This window comes from Notamacropus eugenii, chromosome 3, assembly GCF_028372415.1.
Source record: "Notamacropus eugenii isolate mMacEug1 chromosome 3, mMacEug1.pri_v2, whole genome shotgun sequence".
NCBI lineage: Eukaryota > Metazoa > Chordata > Mammalia > Diprotodontia > Macropodidae > Notamacropus > Notamacropus eugenii.
Window position 1 is genome coordinate 120,073,463 of NC_092874.1, and position 18,950 is coordinate 120,092,412.

General features: G+C 35.7%; 1 protein-coding gene across 4 annotated transcripts in view; it reads right to left on the bottom strand.

Annotated features, from left to right (window-relative positions):
- The window catches only part of KLHDC10 (kelch domain containing 10), a 65,433-nt gene that overhangs the window by 20,833 nt on the left and 25,650 nt on the right, over positions 1-18,950 (bottom strand). For all 4 annotated transcript variants that reach the window (XM_072652749.1, XM_072652751.1, XM_072652750.1 and 1 more), the window contains 2 exons: positions 2,046-2,267; positions 655-809 (listed from right to left, as the gene is read on the bottom strand). In XM_072652749.1, the coding sequence (XP_072508850.1) occupies positions 655-809; positions 2,046-2,267 (377 nt within the window). The remainder of the gene's footprint in view (positions 1-654; positions 810-2,045; positions 2,268-18,950) is intronic.

Genomic DNA, 18,950 nt, shown 5'->3' on the forward strand with positions numbered 1-18,950 from the left:
GGATCCATGAAGGAAAGCGCTATCTGCACACAGATAAAGAACTGATAAGTAGATAAACAGAGGTACCTAATAGTAACCACCTCTGGGGCATGGGGGGGTGGGGGGGGAGGAAGAAAAAAAAGGAAAAAAACCAGAAATTTACATGATAACTATTATACATTTAAAAGGAATAACTAGTTGTATATAATAGATCTGCAAATTCATGTGCAATCATCTTTTTTTATTCTACTATGTTATGGAAATGCTTGTTTTATTTCATAAATTAAAAATAAATAATTTTTAAATTTCACCTTTTCCAGGATAGTGAGGGCTAGAGCAGTATATCAAGGACAACTTACCCTAAACATGTAAGCACCAAAAGAGTTTCCAAAAAATTTTAAACATTACTTTCCACAGAAGTGGGCTATGATCCTTTACTTGATTAGGAACCAAAGAGAAAAGAAAAGCAGAGAGGGAAAAAAAGTGGAGAAAATGTGCGTAGGTTTAAGTTATTTTTCCTTATCAAAAATAAAGAAACAAAATAACTGACATTCTGAATTAATTTTCCATTAGCCATTCATTAACCTAATTATAGCAACAGAACATTTTTTGTTCGATACTATACTCACAGTCACAAAAATGTGAACCAATGAATGGACATAAATGAGTACCTACCTGCCCATAAATGCGACTGGGTTTCTTCCCTCGACAGCCGAGCAGGGCCCACCGTTTGTACTTCACATTGCAGACATGGACATCATTGCCATTGCTCTCACCAAAGGGAATGCCAGTGCCTCCAAATACCAACAGGTTGTTTCCATGCAACACAACTAGAAAGGAAAACAAAATTCTGTTCACATTCTATGTGTAGTAAATGTACATACATGCACAAAATCACTTACAAGATTAAAAAAAGTCTCTGCTTTAATAATCTCACAAATTAGTTCAAATCAGTAACTACATGGCACAAAGATTTGCTTCGATGCCTTAAACTAAACCCATATAACATGAAAGCTAGAGTGAACCTATGACATAAGACATGTGAATAACAACACTGCACATTAGTACAATTACTATAATTTTTAAAAATGTAAATAGCTTCCAGGGCAGAAGATAGTGAAGGCTTTACCTACCTCTGGGCAAAGACACGATAAAACCCATAAGGACTTCATAGGAGAAAGGACTAACTTGTTTTTCTGGTTCCTCATAATGATCTTTTGCATTTAAAATCTTAGCCACTGCTTCCTCCTTCTCCTCTGTGAGAAGATGGTGGCTTAGGTCACTCAATGTGCCAAAACAATAATAACTTTGACTAATCATTCCTCCTTCAGTTTATCTTCTCCCTCATGATTCAGTACCATTCATATATCCTTTTATTTTAATGGACAAACAACAAATGTTCTTGAATGTTCAACCTATAAATTGGCCATTTAATGATTTAGATTTATACAGTAAAAAGCAGAGGATTTGAAGTCAGAAAATCTGGTTTCAAGATCTAATTGCCAACTAACAGCTATAGAAACCTTGGTTATATGCCTATCTTCTCATCTATAAAATGAAGATGATGCTTGTACTACCTACCTCACCGAGTTCTGTGAGGATCAAATGAGTTCATACTATCTTTGTAATCATGAAGCACTAAGTTTAAATTGTCACTGATTCCTTCTTTAAAATCCTGCCATAACTGATGTGTTATGTAGTGGATCAAGCACAGGTCTTGAAGCCAGGAAGATCTGGACTCAAATCTCACTTTCAACACATACTGTGCAATGACTAGGACAAGTTATTTTAAAGTCACTTTAACCTCCTAGTCTTTTACGTAACTCTCTAAGACTATGAGTTGCAAAAGAGATGCTGACCTGTATTTGTAGAGGAATCTCTTTATACAAGAAGTTTCTGGCATCAATGAAATCACAGGTCCCTATCCAAATATTCTAAATAAAGTCAAAATTAATATTGACATAAATATACAGACTAACTGATACATACAGTAAGTCTGTTCTCAGACAATTCTACTTAGTAAGAAATTCAGAAATGGAAAACTACCACTGAACTCTTAAACTCACGTGACATAGATGCCAGCTCTCTGGGCATGTAACCCTCTGTGCCCATTTGATGCCATACTCCTGTAGCAAAGTGGTACCTCCAAAGCTCCCTGAAGAGAGGATAATCTTCATTTTCTGGCCCTCCTGACTCATCATAATCTGGGTTATAGCCTCCAAATACATACAGATTGGTATTATCTGCCACACACCGATGTCCACTTCGTGCTGGTGGAGCTCTGTGACCTAGAAGAATAGAAGACATTGCAATCTGCTGGCCTACAAATATGAAATTAATATGGTCAAGAAATTAAGCCAGCTATCTCATTTTGGCTTTGAAAAAGAACCAGGAAAGATTTACAATATGGACAAACTTCCCACTTGATGGGAAGTTCATATAAACCACTGATTTTCCATAAATATTTGGATTTAAGGATCCAGTATTTCCGTTACATACATATGACTCTTACAATTTGTTAACAAGACATAAAAATTTTGTCAGAAATCCCAAAACCTTGGATGCATGAAATCTCTCAAAAAATTATTTCTGATGAACCCACAATTTGGAATCTACAGAAGAGGAAATTTAATAATTATACTGAAAGGTCACAAGGCAAATTTTCTTTAGAAAAAAATGTACTACAATTAAAGTAGAAGCATATACACATAACCACAAATGTATAAAACATGTACATATAAAAAGGTATATGCTAGACACACTCAAGAGAATATATACTCTATGTTTTCATTAGACATAAACCATATAATTATTTTTCTTGTTTGAGTAATGCTGCGGGAAAAATTATTATTCAAACACCATTCCCAAAATTGTGGCACTTAATAGATATCAGTTCTTACATTCACCAAATAGATAATGTTTTGGAAATCAAAGAAATAACAGCTTAGTTCTAAGAATGGCTATTTCCGTAATCCAAATTTAAGAAAGACTGTTTTAACTAGAAATTGTAACAACTGCAAAATACCTACTCCCAAGGAGGTGAAAGAAAAGGTCTCACATATACCCAAATGTTCATAGCAGCACTTTTTATGGCAGCCAAAGTAGAAACAAAATAAATGTGTGCTCACTGACTGGGGAACAGTCATAGAACAGAATATATTGCTCATGCAAATGACAAATATGATGAATTCATAGAAGCACTGGAAAACCTGTATAAATTGAAAGAGTAAGCAGAACCAGGAAAACAATACACACAGTGAAAAAAATGTAATGAAAACAACACTGAAAAGTGGTCATTCTGATTAATGACTCAATCTCGACCCACAAAGACAAATGATGAAATACATTTCTCTCATCAGAGAAAAGAATATAAAATGTTACATATGCTATGAGATAGTCATTCTACAATTAGTAGGGTATGCTTAACTATTTTTTTCAGCATTAAAAGGAGGTCTAACTTGGTCAGGGGAAACAGATATAAAAACAGAAGACATCAAAAACAGTGAAACTTTTTTAAAACGGATTTTTTAGAATAAACACAAGACAACATAGTGTCCACAGGAAATATACCTAAGAAAGTCAAGTGCAAGTTTAAAACGGTTAGATGCAAGAAGTTAGTCTATTCTGGTTACTGGAATGTTTTGTTTTGAAATAAGTTTTTATTGATATTTTCTGCTTCTTACTTTACCACAGTATCCAATGTGTCCCACTCCTCAGTCTCTCCTTCCCTTCCTGAAAGTCTTCCCGTTGACGAACATTATGTTTGGACAGGAGAGGAATAAAAGTCAGCACAGCTGATTTATACACTGAAAAAATGCAAAAATTTTAATACCTGTGGACCTCTTACCTCCACAAAGGGGTAAGATGGAGATATCTTCTTGTGGCTTTTCGTTGAAAAGTCCTAACTGATCTTTATGCTTTTGTTACATTTGGTGTGTGTTCGTCCTTTGTTGCTGAAGAAGACTATGCCATCAGAGAAATGACAACATGACTTGCACTTGACTTTGTTTTGAGTGAGGGAAGGCTGTGCAGATCACTAGCCTCTTACGTTGTTGCAGTCGTTGTGTATTATTTTCTTGGCTCTGCTTATTTCACTCTGCATCAGTCTGTATATATCTTTCCAAGCTTTTCTGTATTCATTACATACATCATTTTATAACATAGGAATATTCCATTACATTCATGCAATACAATTTGTTTATACATTCCTCAATTGACAAGCATCTACTTTGTTTCCAATTATTAGCTATCACAAAGAATACTGCTATGAATATGTTTTGGAGTATATGGAGACTTTGTTTTTATCAATGGCCTCCTCTAAGTCCAGCAATGGAGTCTGGTTCAAAGGTTTTGAATATTTTATTCACTTTATTTGCATGACTTCAAATTGCTTTCCAAAACGGTTGTACCATTTCACACTTCTACCAACAATGTATTATTGCATTTATCCTTCTACAATCCCTTCAACATTATCTGTTTCCATTTTGTTATTTTTGCCAATTTGTAGGGTGCAATGGAATCGTGTTAGAAAGCATTATGAGAAAAAGAGTATGGCAACTATATAACGATAAAGGAATCACTGCCAGCTAGAATTAACAGCACAGCAACTAAATTATTAAAGGAAAAATTTAACAAAGAGCAAATGATTAGCCAAGAAAAACATTAATATTAAGAAGTTTCAATATTCTTTTAGATATGAAACATTCTGAAAAAAAAATTCATGCAAACAAAAAATTTACCGAAGTAAACTTGGGGGAAGGGGAATTCATTGATAGATATGTGGAGAGAACTAAATCAGTTTACTAAAGATTTTTTTTTAAATTAAGTCTCCTTGTCTCACCCAGGCTAGAAATGCTGTAGTCACTCACCAGCCTGTTCCTATCTCTGAAAGTTATGCAGCTTTGACCTGATCTGTTTTCAGATAGGCAACCCACTACCACCATCATGTTACTGCCACACTTGGCATGGATTCCTTTATCAGACTGCACCTTAGAATTCCCCAGGTCAAGAGATCCACCTGCCTCAAACTCCCAAGTAGTACAGATTTCAGGCATACCCAGAGAGAATTTACTTTTTATTCAAATATAAGTAAAACATTCCCGTTAGGGAAAGAGAGTGGGATGAATTGGCAAATGTAGGCAATGTGAACATAAAGGCACCAATAAAAATGTGATCATATTCTAAGCCATAAAAAATGGATAAACACAGAAAAAAAGAAATTGTAAATACTACTTTAACAGACTATAACTCAATTAAAATGTAATCAGTAAGAGATAAGTTTAAAAGAAGCAGACTGAAAGGAAAAACAAATGATTTGCTTTAAAATGGTAGAGAGTGAGTTGATAAATACTGACAGAAGTATAGAAGAAATAAAATAACATCCATGAAACATTCCAAAATACACAGAATCAAGCAGAAAGATCAAAATCATTCAATCATTCTACCATTCACAAGCATTTACTAAATAACTACTACTGTATGTTCTATCTAGACATTATGCTATGGACTGAGGATGCAAGATCAACGAAGCAATCCCTGCTTACAAGACTATATCCTGAAGGGGAAGACAACAAGTACGTAAATGAGCATATACATCCTAATGTAAAGAGAATCAATATAAATGTTAAAAACAAGTCAAGTTGAGAGGAAGGACACTAGCACTTTAAAGGCTCATGAGGGTTTCATGCAGAAAGTAGTGCCTGTGCTAAATCTTAAAGGAAGAGAATATTCAAAGAGGCAAAAGTGAAGAACAACATTTCAGCCATGAGATAATCAATACATGGAAAGCCAGGAAATGAAGTTGTCTTGTGGGAGAAACAGAGAAGCCAATCTGTGGGATGGATCACAGTGTACAGGAGGGATCATAAAATGCAAGGCTAGAAAGATAGGCTGGGACCAGGCTGTATGAGGCTTTAAAAGCTAAATTGAGGGATTTATATTTTATCCTAGGGGCAAGAGGAAGACATTGGAATTAGCCAAGTTATCAGTCACATGATCAGATGTTATGAACCCGGGAGAGTGAAAGAATGGAACATTCAATAGTAAGTTTGGAAGAGGGGTGAGTTTTAGAAAAAAATGTAATGAGTACTGTTTGGACATGCTGAGTCTGAGATATCTCTGGGACATCTAGTTTGAAATATTCAACAGGAAACTGGTGATGTGGGATTGAAGCTCAAAGGAGAAACTGGGGTTAGATATATAGATTTCCAGGCAAGCTCCTTGAGGGCAGGGACTATCCTGCATGTTTGTACTTGATTTGCATACATGGTGCCTAGCACATAAGGCTTTAGTAAATGCCTTTTTAAAAAACTAATTTATGTGGAAGTCACTGACATAAAGATGATGAAATTAAAGAGAAGACTATGGGGCCTAGCATAGATTTCTTCAGGAATATCCACATTTAGAGGCATGATATGGATATTTAGAAGGAGAAGATATGTGGTAAGGAAAAGAACCAGGACAGCATATTCAAGAAAGGTGGTCAACAGTGTCAAATGCAGCAGAATGTCAAGAAGGATGAGGACTGAAAAAAGTAACATCTAATTTAGCAATCTCTAACTATGGTGAGGGTAATTTTAGTCAAGTGATGAGGTTGGAAGCCAGGTTACAAAGGATGAGAGAAGAGGAAGAGGATAAACATGCATAAACGGCTTTTCCTAAGAGTTTGATGAAGGGAAATCCATAAGAGGAGAGCAGAGTCTAGTAAAGCCTTTTTTTTAAGGATGGAGGATACTTGGACATTTTTCAAGGCAGTACAGAAGGAACCAGCAGACACAGAGAAGTTGAAGGTGGGGAGGAGGGGTGAAAGGGGGATAGAAACTATGGAGAAGACAGGATCAAAGCCACATGTAGAGGGGTTGGCCTTTGTCTTAGTATGTAATCTAAGGACATACGGATGTGACCTACATTTCAACACTGAAGATTCAACAATGATAAAGATAAGTATGTCAAACAATTCACACTTCTCCAATAAACCAACTCTTAACATAAAGAACCCTTAGAGTTATGATACTGGCCAAATTGCTAAATATTTCAAAAAGGATATTTTCAAAGAAAAAAGCCACGGGGAAGTTCAAGTCAAAGAAACCTAATTTCAGGTAATTTTTGTTAATTTTAGTTTAATGACAAAAATAAGAATTTTAAAATGTATTGTCTTTCAGTACAATTACTGAGGGAATGGAGGGGCCCTAACTACTGTAATGCTAATGCAAATGGATATAATTCTCCAATAGAAAAAAAAAATCATAAAGTGGATTTAAACATAGAATCCTGAAAGTTGCTGTTTACAGAAAACAATTCACAAAATCCTGAATCTGTAAGGAACTTACACGTAACTAATTAATTTCCCCACTAGAGGAATAGAACATAATATATTTTTTCCTTTAAAAACTGTAAACCACCAGTAAAAAGATGCTCAGGTACTCTAGTTTTACAAAAGATACAGATTGAAATAGCCTTGAAATACTACTAAGTAGGGATTAGGATGGTAAAAAAAGAGAAAAATACTGATGATCAGTAAGGTAAGACAGCAGAAAAAAGGCACTAAAATATGTCTTTGGTGATATTATTACCAAGTATAGTCAGTCAATTAGCATTTACTAAATGCCTATTATGTGCAATAATACGAACACAAAGAAAAGGTCAAAAAACAAACCCAACCCAAAACCAGTCCCTAGTCTCAAGGAACTCAGTATGGACAAAACATGAAAACAACTATGTAAAAACAAGAAAAATACAACATAAATTAGATGTAGTCTCAGAGGAAAGGTACTAAGATAAGAGGACAAGGAAAGGCTTCTTGCAGAAGGTAGGACTTAGAGTTGAAACTTCAATCAATTAATCAGTAAACATTTATTAAGCATCTGTTATGTGCCAAGCACTGTGTTAAGACTGAGGATATAAAAAAGGGTAAAAGACAGTCCCTACCCTCAAGGAGCTCACAATCTAAAGGAAGGGCTTAAAGGAAGTTAGGAAATTGAGGAGGTAAAGTATCCTAGGCATGGGGAACAGCCAGTGAAAATGCTCACTCAGGAGATGTAGTGTCCTGTTCAAGGAACAACAAGGAGGCCAGTATCACAGGACTCCAGAAAATTTGAAGGGAAGTAAGATGTGTGAGTGATGGGAAGGCAGGAAGAAGCGAGGGTATAAAAGGCTTTAAATGCCAAATACAGAATTTTATATTTTATCCCAGAGGTGATGGGGAGTCACTGGAGTTTACTCATTAAGTTAGATGATATGGTCAGAGGAAGATGCTTTAAGATCAATTTGATAGCTGAGTAGAGGATAGATTGGTGTGGAGAGACTTGAGATAAGAAGACCAATCAGCAAACTATGGTAGTAGTCCAGGTGTGAAGTGATGACTGATGAACATCTGCATGAGGGTAGCAGCAGTGTCAAAAGAAAGAAGGAATACATACAAGAGATGTTACAAAGGTGAAACTGACAGGCCTTGGCAACAAACTGGATATGGAAGCGGGGGAGAGGTGGTTAAAAATTGTGAAGTCAAGGGAGAACACTGGCACCCTCCACAATAACAGGAAAAATAGGAAGAGATAAGGGGTTTGGAGAAAAGATCATGAGTTCAGTAATATACATGTTGTGTTTAAGATGTCTATGGGATATTTAACTCAAAATATCCGACAGCTGAAGATGTAAGACACAAAAAACATGAAGGTTAGATCTGGACAAGTAAAACTGAGAGTCCTCTACAAAGATGATACTGAAACAATGGGGAGCTGATGTGACTGATCACCAAAAGAAACAGGACACAAGGAGAAGAAAAAAAAGGCCCAGGACCTGGATGAAGATCCAACAAAGGAGACAGATGAGGTAAAGACAGGTAGGAGAAGAATAAGGTATATAGATATTTTGGAAAATAATATGCAAATACATAAAACATGACAAATTTAATTGTACCTTTTGACCTAACAATTCCATTACACTTTATCCTAAAAATGTCGCAAAAGGAAAGCAACAATGTTGTGGGTATTTATAGCTGTTTTATCTGCAGCAGCAATATGAACAATCTATATGCCCAGCAACTGAAGAATGACTGAGTAAATTCTGGTATGTTCATGTAGTGAAATATAAATGTAGTATAATATTAAGGTATCCCAAAAGAGGATAAATAGGAAGCACACAGAGATATATGGAAGGATCCATAAGGAGTGAGACTAGGTGAGGCCAACAGAACCATAATAATATTCTAGTGACTACCATTCTCTTAAAAAAAAAGAAAAAGAAAAGCCAAAGTAACAACTTCCAATACACTTGGAAAGGGAAAGAAACGCGGTTTTTTCCCTTGTAAGTAAATTTGTTATCTTTCTCCCTAACCCCCCTCATTCTTCCAAACTCCCCTATTTCTAAAATAACACCATTCTTCCAGTCTCTCAGGCTCTTATTAGATCATCCTCAAATCCTTACTCTCTTACCCCCAAGCACAATCAGCTGGCAAATCTTGCCTTTTCTGCCTTACAAACATCTTATCTCAGGCCTCTTCAATTCACTCACAAAGGTCCTCATCATGTCTCACCTAGAAAATTTCAACAGCCTCCTAACTGTTCTCCCTGACTCAAGTCCTATCCATTCAAAACCATCCTACACATTGTTGCCAATGTCATTTTTCTAAAGGGCAGATATGACTACTTTGTGACTTTCCTGCTCAACCAATTCCAGTGTCTTCCTATAGCCTCTAGGATAAAATATAAAGCCCTTGGTTTAGTTTTTTTAATTTAATTTCTTTCAATTCTTTCTTCCTTCCTCTTACTCTCACCTCCCCTGCCCCACTGAAGGAAAAACAATAACAAAATCTTGATTAGAAAAATCAGTGGTGTTTAATAAGAATGTATGTGTAGAATCCATATAAGATTGCATGTCATTTCAGGAAAGGAGGGGGGAGAGGGAGAAAATTTAAGGCTTATGGAAGTGATTCTTGAAAACCGAAAGCAAATAAATTAATTTATTAAAAAAAAGAAAATGCAGGTCTTTAATCTGAGAGATGGCCAAATGATCATACATTTGTTAAAATGCTGACATTATTAAGAAAATGATTAAATGATACCCCTTCCACCAGACATAGAAATATGCATAGTAAGGCAAAAGAAAATTCCAAAAATGTGTCTCATTTTGCCTATTGAGTCGATCACATCTTTTGTCAGGAGAGTGGCATTCAGGAATCATGGCTGATCACTGCAGCGATCAAAGTTTTAAGTCTTTCAAAGGTGTTTGTCTTTGCAATGTTGTTGCTACTGTATTAATTGTCCTCCTGGTTCTTCTTGGTTTACTCTGAATTAATTCATTCAAATCTCCCCAGGTTTCTCTGAAACCATCCTTTCCTTCACTTAAAATGTTCCATCATATTCATACAATATAATTTCTTCAATAACTCCCCAATAGATGGGCAAACCAGTAGTTTGCTATTCTTTGCCACTAAAGAGCAGCTATAAATATTTTTGTTCATGTAAGTCCCTTTCCTCTTTAGGTATAAGCCTAATAGTAGTTTCCTGAAATTTGAGCGTATAGTTCCAAATTGGTCAAACCAATTCTCAGCTAAACTAGGAGCTCGAACTAGTGGGCCTTTTTTTCTAAAACTCCTCTAACATAGATTATGTTTCTTTTCTCTCATTATAACACAGGACCCTCAGCTCCCTGCAGATTCACTGGATTTGGGCAGACCACAAGAGACAGTGGAGACAAAATAAGGGGTTAATATTACTTTATACTCAGTGACAGCAAGTCAAGAAAAGGAGGAAAAGCATCTGCCTTTATCACTTTATTCTTGGCGGTGGCTGACCAAGACAGGAAATGGGAACATCCACCCCTAAATCATCCAGTTCTCACAGAAGCCCTTGAGATAGGGGGTGGAGTGGGAAAAAGAAGGAGCATCCATTCACTTTAGTACAAGAAAACCTGCTTTTGTAGCAATGATCAGTGCTCACCCAATACATAGGGAAGCACACAAAGAAGGCATCATGCCAACAATAAGCTCATAAATTTACGTTATATGTGGTTATATAATGACATGTCAGCACAGAGCAAATATAGTGTGAGTATTTACAGGTCGTAGATCCTGGCCACTTGTATCAAAACAGTTCCATGCCACCTTATGCACAGGCATCTTTACCAATATGAGGGGAAAGAGGTGGAAGAACAAAGTTGCTTTAATTTGTATTTCTCTGCTTATTACTGACTTGAAGCATTTTTTTCATATCGTTATAGAAAGTCTGGATTTCTTCCTTTGAAACCTGTCTAGTTCATCTCCTTTTGGCAATCTGTCAATTGGGCACTGGCTCTTATTCTTATACATTTTAAACAATTCCTCAGATCTTAGAAATGAGACTTTTATAAGAGAAACTTGCTGTAAAATTTTTACTCAATTAATGGTTTCTCTTCTAAACTTCTCTGCATTCAGCCTATAATTGCTTTTAACTTAAAATTATTTTTTAACTAACAAAAATTCACCTTTTGTATATCCCAAACTCCCCCTACAAAAAAATAAAAAAAACAAAACAAAAAAACAAAATCCTAGCAATCAATATACATAGTCAAGGAAAACATATTCCTGCACTGGCTATATCCAATAACAAAAAACAAAAAAACCCACCTCTCAATCTGCACCATGATTATCTCTTGTCAGAGGTGGGTAGCATATTTCATCATGAGTCCTCTGGAATCATTGTTGATCACTGTGCTGATCAATAGAGTGGAAAGTGAGAAGTGTGCTAAGCATGAGAGCTCTAGGTTTCATGCCAAGGCCTTCCACTGCATCCCAGGCCATCACCAATCATCCTGACTTTTGTCTTGCCACTGGACTTCAATGACTATGGAAGAGAGAGTGAGGCTGATGATTTGCACAACTCTGTCCTGCTTAAATCCCATTCATGGACAAATCAAGACATGTCACTGGTCCTCTTCAAAAACAAAGTACAAACAACAATCCCTCCCTTAATCTACCTTCTCTCTTATTTCTTCCTTTTCCCTTTTTTCCCTGCAACATATGAAAACAATTTTTAACATTCCAAACTATCTCTCTCCCTCACCTCTGCTCACGTTAAGACGGTAAACAATTTGATACAAATATGTAAAACATATTTCCATCATTATGTTGTGAAAGAAGAAACAGATCAAAAGAAAAAAACCACAAAAAAAGTGAAAAATTGTGTGCTTTCAGATTCCATCAATTCTTTCTTTGGATGTGGATAGCATTTCTATCATGTGACCTTTGAAGTCTTGGATCACTGTAATTCTGAGAACAGCTAAGTCATTCACAGTTGATCACCGTATAATATTGCTGTTACTGTGTACAATGTTCTCCTACTTCTGCTCATTTTACTTTGCAACAATTCATATTAAATCTTTCCAGGTTTTTTCTGAGAGCATCCTAATAGTCATTTCTTATAGTACAAGAGTGCAAATACATTCAAATTCTATAGCTTGTTCAGTTAATGGGCATTCCCTCAATTTCCAATTCTTTGCCATCACAAAAAAAGCTGCTATAAATATTTTGATACATATAGATCCTTTTCCTTTTTTTCCTTTAATCTCTTTGGGATATAGACCTAGTAGTGTAGTATTGCTGGATCAAAGGGTGTGTACAGTTCAACTGCCCTTTGGACATAGTTCCACACTGTTCTCCAGAATGGACAGGCCAGTTTACAACTCCATAAACAATGCATTAGTGTCCCAATTTTCCCACATCATCCTGTCCAATATTTATCAATTTCCTTTTCTGTCATATCAGCCAATCTGATAGGGGTGAGATGGTACCTCAGAATCATTTTAATTTGCATTTCTCTAATCAATAGTGACTTAGAGCATTCTTTCATATGATTATAGATAATTTTGATTTTTTCTTCTGAAGTTCATATCCTTTGATCATTTATCAACTGGAGAATAATTTGTATTCTTGTATGATTCAGTTCTCTATATATCTGAGAAATATAGAGAGAGATACACACACACATTTGAAAAATATACCAGAGAAATTTGCAAAAAAATTTATTCCCATTTCTTGCTTTCCTTCTAATCTTGGCTGCATTGATTTTGTTTCAGAAAAAACTTTTTAATTTAATGTAATCAGAATTATCCATTTTACATCCCATAATGCTATCTTTTTTAATCATAATTTCTTTCCTTATCCATAGATCTCACATTTAAAATTTTCCATGCACCCCTAATTTGCTTATATTACTCTGTATGTCTAAATCATGTACCCATTTTGACATTATCTTGGGATGCAGTGTAAGATGTTGATCCATACCTAGTTTCTGCCATCCTGTTTTCCAGTTTTCCCAGCAGTTTTTGTCAAATAGTGAGTTCTTGTCGCAGAAGCTGGGGGTCTTTGGGTTTATCAAACACTAGAAAATTATGATCATTTACTACTGTGTCTTGTGTACCTAATCTATTAAATTGATCAATCATTCTATTTCTTAGTACCAGATAGTTTTGATGATTACACTTTACAATACAGTTTGAGATTTGATAAGGCCAGGCCATCTTCCTTTACGTCTGTTTTTTTTTTCCCCATTAATTCCTTTGATATTTTTGGCCTTTTGTTCTTCCAGACAAATTTTGTTATTTTTTTGCTAGCTCTATGAAATAATTTTTTGGTAATTTGATTGGTATGGCACTGAATAAGTAAACTAATTTAAATTTAAGTAGAAGAAACCTGCTATGATCTTGACTGTGACTCTTTATTACTTGAACTCTTTCTTTCCATCCGGTTGCAGTATTTTTTCTTTGACCTGAAAGTTCTAGTTTTGGGACACATAAAGTTCCCGGGAATTTTAATTTCAAGTTTTCTTCCAAGAGTTGAGCAACAGATTCTATTTTTATTCTCCCCTCTGGTTCTAAAAGATCTGATTTTAAGATTTCTTAAAATATGATGTCTAAATTCTGAAGGATTTATGATGAAAGGTGCTGTCCATCTCCAGAGAAACACCTCGTGCAGCTTGAATGCAGATCAAAGATGTTTTTTCTTTATTTTTCTTGAGTTTCTCAGTGTTTTCTTTCACAGCATGACTGACATGGAAATGTTTTGCCTGACTACACACGTGTAACCTATGTCAAATTGCTTGCCTTCTCAATGAGGGGGAAGGAGAAAATTTAGAATTCAAAATTTGAAGAATGTTGAAATTTTTACATGTAATTGGGAAAAATAAAGTATTAAATTAAAAAAAGAAATATGTCTAGGCTCTTCTTTTTGGTCATAGCTTTCAGGTGGTCAATGATTATTAAATTCTCCCTCTGATCTGTTTTCCAGATCAGCTGTTTTTGAAAAGAGGGGCCTTACATTTTCTCTCTTTGTTCAGGCTTTTCACTTTGTCTTAACATTTTATTTTGTTGTCTTGTGGAGTTACTAACTTCTATTTGGTTCATTCTAACTAACCATAAGTCTGTTGCCTGGATAAGGTGTCATACTTCTTGTGCTAAGCTGTTAATTCTCTTCCTAATTCTTTCTTCCACAGTTCCAAATGTTCCCCTCGTACAGTTATTTTTTTCCTAATTGTTTTCTCCAGTTCATTTATTTATAAAATTATTTTTTAGCTCTTTAACTCTTTCTTCAACTCTTCCAGAAAATCTAACTGAATTTGTGTTTAGGCTCTGTAATTGAAATTTTGCTTATAAGTATTTTGGAGTTATTTTCTTCTGGTTTTGCATGTAGTGCCTGTCACATTAACAGCTCTTTTTCTCAGGATTTTTTTTTCTTGTTCTTCTAGCCTTATTTCCCAAATTGGGACTTTGAGTTAGGACCAGATTCTTCACACTTCCAGAGGAAATGTCTCAACCATGCTTAGATGTTTTGTATCTTCTAGGATTCTGCTGTTACTTTTTCAGAGTACTGAGTATTATGTTCTTCTAGGATTTCAGGAACAAGCTTTCAGTACACGTACAGCAGTGTGATCTAGGGTAAAGTCAGAGAGCTGTCCTCCTGGTTTCCTAGCCGCAGGTTCCCCATTCCTATTCTAGACAAACTGGACTTTTCTCTACTCCTCATTCAAGACCTTCCATCTCCTGTTTCTGTGCCTTCATACTGGCCATTCCAAATGCTTGGAAAGCACTCACCTCCTCATCTCTCTAACTCCTAGAGTCCCCTTCCTTAACATGCAGTATAGAGCCTTTCTTTACCATCAACTGCTAGTGCCCTCTCCCAACCTACCTTACATTTAACTATTTTGTATATATTTTTATTTACTAGCTTTATGCTTATTACATATTTTATAGGTACTTGTTAGGCACCCCACTAGAATGGAAGCTCACTTTGTTCTTGTTTTTTCAGTACCTAGAATGGTGCTTAATAAATACTTAATTATTGATACTTCAATTTATTCTTTTGAGTATCCTTGTTTATGATGTAATTCTAAAACTTTACCATGTATTCTACTTGTCCAAATCAGTATAACACAAAATGACCAAATGAGCTGTTTTTCTATAGATCAACCTTCCTTTTAAGCCTTAATTCTTTTAAAAAATATATTTAACCATTTTACATGGGATCCTCCTATCACTGTCTTTCTGTTACTCCTTTTAACTATATTCAATAGAAGAAATATATATTAAGAGTCTTTTAGGTATAATGAACCATGCTTTACAACTAGATCTGAGTTCAAACATCAGTTTTTACCACTTATAGAATGTCCGTAAACTAGTTTCTAAGGCTTTTTGGCCTTATTTCTCATTTCTAAAATAAGGTTAAACTAAATGATCTCTAAGGCCCTGGGACCCTATTTGCAAAGCCCTGTCCTAGTTGCTAAGCAAACAAAAACAAAAATGTCACATAATCTGCCCTCATAAAGCTTACATTATACTCATGGGATGCAAAAAGTACCTGTGTGTATATATGTACCCAAGTACCTGTGTGTGTGTATGTGTGTATATACACAAACACACTGCACACACATAAGACTCATGAAGACTTCATGAAAGAGGTGGCAACTGAATAGTTCCTTGAATAAAGATGATGTTTCTGAGAAGGAGAGACAAGAAAGCAAAGTATACTATGGGATTGGAATGGTCAAACCTGTGGCCAAAGAAGATTATTTTGGGAACTGAGTAAAGGATAGGTTAGAGAATGCAGAGACTGGAAGATCAATTAGAATTCTTTAACACAACAATAACCATGGCAAAAATATGATGAAGCTCTGAATTAACATGTTTTCCCAGACTTTATTTTTCTTCTGAACTTAAATGAACACATAAAAAAGGATTTCTATATGCAAAGCAGAACATAAAAAGACTCTCTTTGAAATCATGCATCTCCATTTCATAGAATTTGCCATTTTTAAAAAAGTATTTTAATGTTACTTTCCATGTTATTTTCTAAACTGTTCCACTTGTCTGTGACTCCTCTTGCATTTTCTTCCGTGCATTTAAAAAATATTTTTTGACTGGCATCACTATTGCTAACTCGACTTTTTTTCCCACTTGAACGAACATTTTAACAACAAAAGCACAGAGAGGTAGATGCATGTGAGAGATACTGAGACAAAAATCATTAAGATTTGGATACAGGGTATTGGTATAAAACAGATTTGGGGAAAAATGAAGAGCAAAACATCAAGGATTATTTCTAAGGTTATGAACTTGAGTGTACAGTAGAATAGCAATGCACCTTAATAAATACAGGGAAGTTCAAGAGGAAGAAAAGTTCAAGGAGACAATAATCAGTTCTGTTTCAGACATGATGAATACGCGTTACTAGCAGGACAGCAAGCTAAAGACATTGAGTAAGAAATTGGATGAATGGAGGACACAGATTTGGCCTAAATATATAGATATGGGAGTGATCTACATAAACATAACTCAACCCCATGGGAGCTGATGACATCAAAAAGGAATGGAATACAGAGAGAAAAGAGAAGTAGGTCCAGGTCAAAGTCCTGGGAGACACCTACCCATACTTAAAGAGTGAGGAAGATAGATGATTTAGCAATACAGACCTAAGAGGAAGTCAGAGTTAAGAGAACCAGCAACAGAGTAGAGTCACCAAAAGAAACAAAGTATCTTGGAGAAATGAGTGATCTACAGTATCAAAAGCTGCAAAAGGGTCAAGAAAGATGAAAACCAAAGAAAAGCAGTAAGATTTGGTAGCTAAAGATCAGGATGACCAGGGCAGTTTCCAGCAGAGGTACAGCTGGGAACCAGACTGTAAGGGGTTGAGAAATAAATAGAGAAGAAGGAAGTAAAAGCCAAAAGTATAGCTCTTCAAACAAGTCTGGAAGTTAAAGGGAAAAAAGATGTAGTGGAATAGCTTTCAGGGTTGGCAGTGTCAGATAAAAGTTTTTAAGAATAAGGAAGACCTGGGCATGTTTAAAGTCAATAGGGAAAGAGCCAACAGGAAAAGAATGAAAAGGATAAAGGCAAATACACCAAAATACTTTTAGCAGCATTTTTTTTTTTTAGGCAAAGAAAAGAACTGAAAACAAAGTTAAGTAGTTCCCACTGATTGAGGAATGGCTATACAAATTGTGGCACATGAAATATAATAGTAGAGATTTAAGTGAACTGATGCAAGGTAAAGAGTTTATATTACAAAGTTACACTTAACAAGTAAAGCTCTAAAGAAGATAAGACACGTTCTCCCACAACTTTACAGAGGTAGGAAGTCCACAGGTGGAGAATATCACATATTTCAGATTTGTTTTTTATATTTTGCGCAAGGTTTTGCTGATTTTTTTCTCTTCCTATTCTTTCTTTAAAAAATAGCTTTTTGTTATATGGGATGGCTCTGGGTGGGCAGGGGGGAGTACTGGAAGAAATTTCGGTGATAAGAAAACAAAAGTTGTCCATTAAAATTAATTTTTTAAAGAAGAAAGTAATATGAGAAAAGATCCTAAAGGAGAGGAGTGAATATGATTCAAGGGTACAAACAGAAAAGGTTAGCCTTGAAAGAAAAAGGGGCACCCTCTTCCCTCAGTGACTGGAACAAAGGAAGAGAGGAGAAGTGAAGATATGGAAAAGTTCTGAGGCATAGTGAGGATATGGAGGCAATCACAATGAATGGATGATATTCTCAATAAAATAGGGGACAAGGTCTACCTGCTGAGAAAGGGAGGTTGGTGTTGCTCTTGGGAGCTTAAGGAGGGAAGAAGTTTAGGATAGCTGGTGAGAGAAGCATGATAAGAGTCAATAAGGAATGAATAAGATGATTGCCTTTTGGCAGAGGGTCTAGCTGATGCTAAATAAAATATTAAAATGTAGTAGATGTAGAAAGCACAATTACATGAAAGAAGAAATAGAAGCATCTGAGGGGGATGGGGAGGCAAAGGAAATCTGAAAGACTGGAACAAAAGGGCAAAAGACTCAAGGAAGAAGACAGTGCATAACTGAGCTAGTTTCTGTTAAGGTTACCACCATTCTTCTAGTCACTTGGGTTCCATATCTAGGAATTACCCTAGATTTCTCACTCTTCACTCCTCCATATTCAATCAATCCTGTCCATTGTCTATAAACATCTTTCACACCCATCCTTTTCCCTCTACTCATACCACAACACTCTAAGCCAGAGTCTCATCATCTCACCTCGCCTACTTTAATAGCCTCCTAATAAATGCTTTTTCCTTCATTCATTGGTCACCCAGGGAAGTTTCTCTCTTCTCCAATTCAGCCTCCACATAGCTGGCAAATTGATTTTCCTAAAACACAGATACAATCATGTCACTCTCTTGCCAAAAAAACAAAAAATAAAAAAACAGTGAACCTATCCTGCCTTTAAGTTTAAATGGAAGAAGATTTTCTATTTTTAATGCCCTTCACCTTCCAGCTCTACTTTATCTCTCCAGACTGATTATACACTATTCCCTAATTTTGCCAACTCACTCCAGACAAAATTACCTGCTTTCAGAGAGTACATGACATTCCATCCCCTGCCATGTTACCTTTTAACAGATTATCCCTCATTCCTGGAATGCTCTCTTCCATCCCCACCTCTTGACTCCATTCATGTGTAATTTCTTTCAATGGACATCCCCCTC